This window comes from Triticum aestivum, chromosome 7A (genome assembly GCF_018294505.1).
Source record: "Triticum aestivum cultivar Chinese Spring chromosome 7A, IWGSC CS RefSeq v2.1, whole genome shotgun sequence".
Lineage (NCBI taxonomy): Eukaryota > Viridiplantae > Streptophyta > Magnoliopsida > Poales > Poaceae > Triticum > Triticum aestivum.
In genome coordinates, this window is record NC_057812.1 from 158,078,794 (window position 1) to 158,088,658 (window position 9,865).

A 9,865-nucleotide genomic window follows, 5' to 3' on the forward strand; every position below is an offset into this window, starting at 1 on the left:
TGACCTGGACCACGCTGACAAGCTTGATTTTCTTGCTTATCATGTTTTTAACACAGTTCTGGAGTCCGGTCAGCTCCACCGATGAACCCCAAGATAATCCCTTCTCTTTCCAGGAGGTGAGCCGCATGGGGATGCCGGATCGGAATACGGGGGTCGCCACCTAGTTGGTGTTGCGCGGCTCGGTGATGTAGAACCACCCCGATTGCCACCCCTTTATGGTCTCCACATAGGAGCCTTCGGGCCAGGTAACGTTGGGCATTTTTCCCACCATGGCGCCTCGGCACTCCGCTTGCTGGCCGACCACCACCTTCGGTTTAACATTGAAGTTCTTCAGCCACAGGCCGAAGTGGGGCTTGATGCGGAGGAAGGCCTCGCACACGACGATAAACACCGAGATGTTGAGGATGAAATTGGGGGCCAGATCATGGAAGTCCAGCCCCTAGTAGAACATGAGCCCGCGAACAAATGGGTAGAGGGGCAATCCCAGGCCGCGGACGAAATGGGTAAGGAATACAACCCTTTCGTGGGGCTCGGGGGTAGGAACGATCTGCCCCGCGCCTGGGAGCCTGTGCGCAATATCTGCGACCAGGTATCCGGCTTCCCGGAGCTTCGTGATGTTCTCGTCCGTAACGGAGGAGGCCATCCACTTGCCTCCCGCTTCGGACATGTTCGGAGTGTTTTTGCGGAGAATATGCGAACTTGGGCGCTGGAGCTCGAGTGCGCGAGAATGGATGGGCAGGGGAGAAGAAGGCGTGGGTAAAAAAAGAGGAGTCATTATCCCTTTATAAGGGCGGTAGAAACTGCGTGCCTCCCCACTTGCCTGGTAAAACTCGCTTATTCCCCAAGCGTCGTGGTTGATGGCGCGGTGGGGTTACCCATGCCCGTATTGATGAGGATCCCGGGATAAGAGGACACGATCTCTGCTTCGATAAGACGTGCTAAGAAAACCGCCTCGCAATTTGTGCAGTAGCTGGTTGAGAAAAACGGTTCGAATAATAACCGGGGCCATGGCGTGATGTCACGTTATGAAAAGTTGTCGGCACATTTGATTTGTGGAAATATTATACTCTCTACGGTGGTGTGTAGAATTTGTTTTGCGGAGCCGGACACTATCCTTGTATTCAAAATCTTCTATGGAGTATTCGAAGGAGGAACCCGCCTTGCAATGCCGAAGACAATCTGCGCGCCGGACTCATCCTCATTGAAGCCTGGTTCAGGGGCTACTGAGGGAGTCCTGGATTAGGGGGTCCTCGGACAACCGGACTATATCATTTGGCCGGACTGTTGGACTATGAAGATACAAGATTGAAGACTTCGTCCCATGTCCGAATGGGACTCTCCTTTGCGTGGAAGGCAAGCTTGGCGATTCGGATATGTAGATCTCCTCCCTTGTAATCGACTCTGTGTAACCCTAGCCCCTCCGGTGTCTATATAAACCGGAGGGTTTTAGTCCGTAGGACAACAACAATCATACCATAGGCAGGCTTCTAGGGTTTGGCCTCTCTGATCTCGTGGTAGATCAACTCTTGTAATACTTATATCATCAAGATCAATCAAGCAGGAAGTAGGGTATTACCTCCATCGAAAGTACCCGAACCTAGGTAAATATTGTGTCCCTGCCTCATGTTACCATCAGCTTTAGACGCACAGTTCGAAACCCTCTATCTAAGATCCACCGGTTTTGACACCGACATCAGACACACAAGTCCCCTCAAGGTCCATGTGGCTGGGAAAAGTGGGAAGTCAAAGGAGGGAGTTGGACTCAACTCCTAGTCCAACTCCTGCCCCTTGGTGCGCCAGCCCTAGGGCTTGGAGGGCTGGCCACCACGCCCCTCCACCTATTACTAATTTGATGGTTCTAGCTATTGTTGCCCTGGACGTCTTTTGCACGATTTTTCTTTCTATAGTTTGAAAGTAGAGACCAAGAAAATCAGTAGGACTACTTGTAGTATTACGTGTGGAGAGACCCCAATAGTTGGGCCACCAATCAATGGTAAGGACCTGGGTGACCGACCCTGGGGTTGGAGCTTAATACCCAAAACCAAATCAGAACAGCTACATGATCATTTATTGAGCAGGGATCGGGCATGTAGTGTTGTGTGCACAGAGGTTTCAACTTGCAAAAGCCCTCTATAAGGCTGGTCATAATGGGGAGTAACGTAGACTGGTGTCATGCATATGATACTAGTCTAAATTATTATCTTCATAGTGCAAAATAACATAGTAGTAGTGTCATAGATTGCTTCATTTATTAGCTTATAGACTCATTTTACCTCGAAAAACACTATGTTACAGTAACATATTATGTTACCACAAATACCTCTTTTCTCATTAAATACTTGTCACATAAGCAAAATTGTCTTAGGATGTATTAAGTTACTACCTAAGTTATCCCCACTATGGCTAGCCTAAGCAGAAACGTTAACTGTCGACCGTCAACTAGAGCGACCCTTCTATCTCTTGTCGGATTCGTTTGCACGGATCCCAGCGCGGGTTTCTAGCCACGTCGGATCCCCTAACCGCGGGTTTCTAGCCACGTCGGATCCCCTAACCAGTTCGCTATAAGTGAACTCTATTTATTATAAGAAATGTCGAGATGCCATTTTTTATTAAGAGATGGCATTTTTTATTTATTTAAGAGATGGTATTTTTATATTAATAGATGATATTTTTATATTAAATATGGCATTTTATTATTATTAAGAGATGACATTTATTATTAAAGATGGCATTTTATTATTAAGAGATGGCATTGTTTATGATGGCATTTTAACCCATGGCATTTTTCGTTTTTTGGTCTATGGCAAAAAGTGTTCTCTATATTTGTTTTTGACACAGTACAAACGCAAACGCTCATATACACGCGCATACACTCACCCCTATGAACGCACACACACGTACACCATACCCCTATGAGCACCTCTGAGAGACTGAGCCGGCATATCATCTTGAAATTTACGAAGTCACCGTAGGCATCTTGTCGTCGACGGAAACGTCTTCTCCCACTGAATGTGCATTGCCAGAAATTCTGAAATAAATTCAGGAATAAATGTGAGCATGAAAATAAATCCAGGATTTAAACCCTGGTGGGCTGGGGATACCACAATCCCTCTAACCATCCAACCACAAGTTAGCATGGAAATTTTCATTTTTGTCAGATCATGGCATTTTATAATTTTGTTTTCTTGTTTATAAAAAAAGTATGTTTTTAAAATCTCTTTTTTGAGTAAAAAATCTCTTCTTTTTGTGTATATAGGAAAAGTGCAATTGGGCCTGTAGGACTGGAAACCTAAGGGGAAGCTAAAGGGGCCTCTATGGGCTGGTTCGGTCGATCGCGGCCCTGTTCGCTGGTCGATCCACCAGCCATCGAACCAATGGGGATCGAACGCCAGATATTGCAGTCCTTATCAAAAGATTCGTAAGAAACAAACATCAGCAAGCACTTTACTGCTCAGTCCAGTTTCAGATAAATCTGTGATGTGACCACACTTCCTTCAGTCGATGCCATGCTCAACACTTGAAGCAAAGATCACACTCTATTCATGCGGCAGCCAAAGATGTCCTCCAAAGTGACCAAAGCACTCAACTTTCACATCAGATGTTCCCACCAAAGCAAGGCTCCCAGATCAGCCCACAAGAGTGCACTACAACCTAATCAAAGACTAAAAAGTGATGATGATCTAGTCCATAAAGTTCAAGCAAGAAGCAAACTGCCCACATCACGGGGGCAAGCATCCAAATGTCCAGTCAAGTGTCAAGATCAAGTGCCGACGGCAGAGTGGCCGAGTCCACATCCCTTTCAGGCTGGTGGGGTGGAGCAACTCATCCAGGTTGCGTTAGATGAATCTTTTCCGCGTCGTGAGCAAAGCGCTTGCTCTGAAAATCACAAGCCACCTCAACAGGCACAACAGGTCATGTGCATTGGAAAGTCGAGGGTACCATTATACACAACTGGGTGGTTGCCATCTGAACGGCACAATTTGCCGATATGGCACACTAGGTAGCAGGTCGTTTGGCAATCGGCATTCTTCTAACCACTTCTAACAAATGACACTTTCAGCAAGTCATAGATCGCATCCTTCAGCTTCCCCTAAAAACTTCCTTACTGCCAGTAGGTAGAATGAGTTCACGAATATGGTATCTAGCCTGAAATCATACAGCTGGAAGGCCCCCTAACAACAATACAAGACGGGAACCTGAAATTGCCATTACATGTATGCAGGGCAAGACACCACTGCACATAAATCTTCCTGCCATTAGTGCTGTTGGGTTGTTGGGAGGTTACGACCTCTTCTGGAAACACCATTTCCTACACAGAAAAGTAGCATGTCAGCAATGACTGGTAGAATTATCACAACCTTTAGATAAAATAACATTCTGGAACACTCAATAACTTTGAATGCAAAGTTTGTTACTCTGAAACTAGTGATCCTTCTGTTCGGGAAAGCTATCGTTTTAGAAGTCATTCAAGATACCTACATTTTGATACATTTTGCTTTTCTGTTGAAGGACTCAATCATCAGCTATTAACATGCCAACATTAAGCACGAGTTCTTTTAGTGATCTCCTTTTGCTGCTAGTTGGCAACGGGTCATTTCTTCTTGATGTTTAATGATAGTTGGTGTCAGGTCTTTTCAAATGGCATTTAATTAGCACCACACACCTTTCACCTACTCTGGTTGATGTGATCATGATGGGCGTGGATGATGTTCCAAAGTATGTGGTTCCGGTTAGACGCCAGACGAAAGATATGCACGCAACTATTCAAAATGACACCAGCACAGCTGATACAATTCAGATCGTACCAGCGAATGAAGTGAGACCCACGTTCAGGACTCCATGCCAGTTTTTAACAGTGGGCAAAATTCAACTAAAGTTGAATTGAGCTCAGTTTCAACATACAAGTACTGTGTTATTTTTATTTCTTGGTTCAGCAGTATAGTACAGGTTCGTGTGATCTAATGTCAAGTGTCTTTTAGTTAGTACTAGTATGTGCGTGTGTTGCTAGTTACAAAAGTCAAAGTCTGAAATAGTAGTACTAATAATAGTCCGGTCAGCTTTTAGAGTCCAATTAGGATACGAGTCCTAGTCGTACAATTGTAACAGAATCAAGTGCCTGCGAGCACTATATATAGGGCCATCGGCCCGTGTACGGGGCAGTTTTTCTTTGGCTAGGTTATTTCCATCGATGGATAGATCGGCAACTGGGGTATCTCCAAGCCGCCGCTGAATATTTGTTGATAGCTATTGAGGCTTTGTGATTTTGGTCAGAGATTGATTCTAGAGTTTCAGTTTCTGCTGATCTGCCGAAGATCGTCCACGTACTTCTTCTCTCGGGTGTGCGTGTTGTTTTTGTGGCGATTGCATCTACAAGATCGTGAGCGCTACACCGTTTCAGGTGACACTGTACCGTGAAAGATTGGGAAAGTTATTAGCACCGTCGTTTTTCTTTCGACGGTCGCATCACTGGTATTGTACCACTCTTCTATCTTTGAAGGATGAGTATGGCTTTATCTTGTTTGAGTGCTGTCTTATAAGACTGTCCTATTTCACTGACACTAGCTTGCCTGAGTTCCTGCAACAGGGCAGTAGCTTGAGAAGTTTAATCTTCCACTCTGCCAAAATCCAGGATTTGCTTCCTCGCGTAGCATGTTTCAGTTATACATTTTTCTTACTTTAGGACTTGGCCCTTATTGAGTTTATTTTCAGTCTTGTAGGCATTCTGTACAGTTTATTTTAATATAGATTTATCAAGCAGTGTCATCCATCAAAGTTCTCCTTAAAAAACAATTGTGTGGTGCACATTATATTTGGTATACAACATTTATAATATTGCTTTGAAACAAGAGAAAATAGCTTACCTTGGCTATTCCTGAATTTCTTCTTTGATAAAACAGTAGCTTGCTAAGGGACAAACAGCCTTGACATCCTTGGGTTTCTCGACTCCTAACTTTATCGTACACAATTGACAAAGCTTCCCATGAGTAACAAATAGACAATTCAAGTCAAACTTCAGATCATCAGGAATCTTATTATTCAGATGAATGTATGCTTTCTCCCTAGTAGCTGTTGGAGGAACCCAACCAATAGCCTTTGTAATGCGGAGTACCTATTGCAGAAATATGTGTTACCAGTTACCACGCATATGTAATGCACGTTAAAATAATGCCCAGAGATAACAGTTGACCAATAAAGATTCACGTACATGAGTATCTACTGGAAAGTCATCCTTTTGAAGATAGAACATCAGGACACATGCCACCTGTCATTACATGCATAATTATATGAATGCCATCAGTCAGATGCTTGATTACTCCAGCAGCCTCACATTATCCAAAAATCAAAGAACCAAAATAATAGGATAAAACAACTAATTAAACAGCATGCAGAAAGTTACATAAACATTTGCTATTACAAACCCTTCTTCATTTGTTCTGAACAAGGATGTCAGAATCACGATTCTGTTATACGATTCTACGACTTTACGATCCAAACTAAACCCTTCGATTCTACGATTCTGGTTCATAGAATCTAAGTTTCTACGATCCTGATAGTTAAGATTCTACAATTTGCTATCCTACCATCAGAGCTCCGATCCGATTCAGAATCATGATTTTGAGAACCTTGGTTCTGAACAAGTCTGTTTGAGTTCTGTTGTGCCACACAAACTATAAAAGGCTTAAATATTGATGAGATTTAGCAACCATTGTGCTCAATATGTGAAAACTTTAAAGAACCTCTATTTGGAAGGCTAAAATTGTAGTCGGTAGTGCCACAGCATCAGTTAAGCACAAAGAAACACAAATCCATCAAGGCGACAAGCCTTAACACATTTGTTCTAATACCTCCAGCATACCACAAGAAGATGTATAACAGTATAAGATTTTGAGTTTTGCATACTCCATCCGTAAATTGGTGACATTTTGGACACTGAGATGGTCTCTAACATGCATCTCCGACCATTACTTTTTGTGGGTATATATGATAATAAAGTTATGAAGTTTTTTATTGTCAAAGTATTTTTCATGATAAACATAATGATACTATTTTCATCTTACCAATCTAAATATTGTTGATAAGTTACTAATCAAAGTTATAGAAGTTTGACTGTGCGATCGTTATGAGGTCATATGCATTTACAAACGGAAGTGACATCATAACATGAAAGTTAATCCGCTTAAGCACACCACATATTTGTAGTGTTTTGTTCAAAGGCTATAGTTCCGGTGATTAAGTACAGAATATCAAATAAAGCTACGAATAATCCGCTGACTTCTGATCAGTATTTCTTGACTCTCATGAGGCGCAGCCTTCTTACTTTACCATGAATTGCACTGAACTTCACATACCTCCATCAACCAGAACAGAAAGCTCATTGCAGTGAAACAACGAGAGAGATGTAGTAACTCACCGTCTTTGGCCCAATCCCTTTGAACTGCGAGAGCTCCCTCTTGACCTCATCCACGGACAGATCCCGCAGGTACTCAAGGCAAATGGCGCCCCTCTTCTCCCTCACGCCCCTAAGCATCGCCCGGATCCTCGCTGCCTTCGTCGCCGCCAGCCCCCCGCACCGGATGGCATCCTCCAGCCCCATCCCCTCCTCGTCGACCACCTTCAGAACGGAACAATGAAGATACTGTTATGGGCGAGGGGTTCTAGAAGCTTCAGGAAGGGGCCTAGTTAGCCATCGAGGACTCGCTGCTACAGTACCTACCTGGTCCCAGGAGGGGAAGGCGGCCTTGAGGGAGGCGAATGCGCGGCGGGAGATGGCGTCGGTGGTGTTCTGGGAGAGGAGGGTGGTGACGAGCCCGTCGAGGACGGTCGGACGCGGAGCCGGCTGGTCGCTCTCGTCCTCCGGCGAGAGGCCGAGGCGGAGGAGGCGGAAGGGCGCGAACTCGTCGGGGAAGCCATGGAAGGCGAGGAGGGCGTCGCGGACGGCCAGGCATTGAGCGGGGAAGGGGGCGGCGTGGCCATGGTAGGGCTCCAGCGGAGAGTCGCGCCTCGACGGCGGGGCCGGCAGCTTCCGCTTGGGCTTCCGGGTCATCTTACCGGCTGCGTCGTAGAGGCGGCGGTCGCCGGCGATGCGGGCGGTGGGGAAGGGCAAGTGGGTGAGCCAGTTGTGGGCTTCTAGCGAGATCCAGGCAAGCCTCGCCTGAAGCGAGGCCCAAGATGTGCCGGCCCAGGCGCGCGGGAGGCCACAGCCTCTCTTTTTTAGTTTATTTTTTTTACTTTTGTTTATACTTCCAAATATTCTAAATAAAAAATATGTTAACCAAGCATTTTAAAAATGTTAAATGTGTATAGAGAAAATTTTTCTCTTGGATACAAAAAAATACAAATGTGTATGGAAAAAGTGGATCATGTATTTAAAAAATGTTAATAAAGCATTTGAAAAAATGTTTAATTGTGTATTTGAAAAAATTCAGCATTTGAAAAATGTTAAATGTATATTTAAAAATGTTGATGATGTATTAATTAAATGTTGACCATGTATTCAAAACATGTTAATCTTGTATTTGAAAAATGTTAAGTTTTTATAGAAAAAATATTGACCTTGTATTAAAAAATGTTAATCTTGTATTTGAAAAAATATAAATAAAGCATTTGAACATGTTAAATGTTTCTAGAAATTTTTTGACCATTCATTAAAAAACTGTTAATCTTGTATTCCAAAAATGTCAATCAAGAATTTAAAAAATGTCAAAATGTGTAGAAAAAAAAGTTGACCATGTATTCAAAAAATGTTAATCTTGTATTAAAAAAATGTTAAATGTATAATAGATATATACCAAAAAATGCACAATGTGTATGAAAATGCAGACATCAAAAAATATGTTTTCACAGATGTTTATCAAGTATTTTAGATATGTTTAACGTGTGTAAAAAATGTTTTGGCTATCTATGTTTTTTTTAATATGTACTACAATAAAGTTAACATGTGTTGAACAAAAAAGAAAACGGATGAAAATCGACAAAAAGAATTAGCAAAAATAAAAGGCAGAGAAAAACAAGAGAAACAAAGAAATAAGCAAAGAAAACAAAAATATAACGAAGAATGATAGAAAACAGAAGAAACCCAGTGAAAAACAAAAGAAAATCAAATTTATAACTAAGTAAAAAGAAAAACCAAAGAAGAAAACGATGAAAACCAAAGAAATATGAAGGGAAAAATCTAAAAGCAAGTGAAAACCGATAAATAAGTGAAGAAACCAGTGAAAACAATAAAACCAGGGAAAAACAAAGGAAAAACAGAAAACCAGATAAAACTATTGAAGAAATAGACAAACCCGAAAGACAAAAAACCAAAAAGGAAAAAACCAAAGTGAACTACCAAACGGAACGGATCAACACTGTGAGCGCACCGTGCGAGCAAATGAACGGGATGTCCATGTACTGTAGCGAGCAGGGGAAAATCTTCAGTGAACCGGGCATACATCTCGCTATAAGCGAGATATAGCCCTGGCGTTGTCCTAAGTCTAACATTTTCAAGTTTGACTAAATCTATAGATAAATATGCTACGCTCACATTTATAAATATAATGTTAAAATATTTTCATAATGAATCTATTGAAACAAATTTGGTGTTGCAGATGTTAATATATTTTATATAGGCTTGGTCAAACTTAATTATCGACCCCCCCCCCCCCCCGGTGGTATGGATCAGCATCGATCTAGGTTAAATTCAAGATTGGTTTTGCTAAATGGTTTAATTCATAAGTAAATCATTATAGCTTGGAATTATACAAATAAAGTACGCATGTCAGTAAAGAAAATGTGTAGAATATGTTTATGACATTGTCTTTTCCTGATCTATAAGGCGTGCGTGTGTGGTGTGCAATGCCGAGAATAACATCCTATCTGTTTT

General features: G+C 42.4%; 1 protein-coding gene across 1 annotated transcript; it reads right to left on the bottom strand.

The window, feature by feature from the left end:
* Nucleotides 1-3,693: 3,693 nt before the first annotated feature.
* Nucleotides 3,694-8,118, bottom strand: LOC123152417 (putative DNA glycosylase At3g47830). The gene is made up of 5 exons (XM_044571971.1): nt 7,715-8,118; nt 7,412-7,612; nt 6,206-6,262; nt 5,862-6,109; nt 3,694-4,309 (listed from the first exon to the last, which is right to left on the bottom strand). Exons 1-4 carry the CDS (start codon nt 8,042-8,044, stop codon nt 5,867-5,869), a joined length of 831 nt encoding a protein of 276 aa, XP_044427906.1. The 5' UTR covers nt 8,045-8,118; the 3' UTR covers nt 3,694-4,309; nt 5,862-5,866.
* Between the last annotated feature and the right edge of the window lie 1,747 nt (nt 8,119-9,865).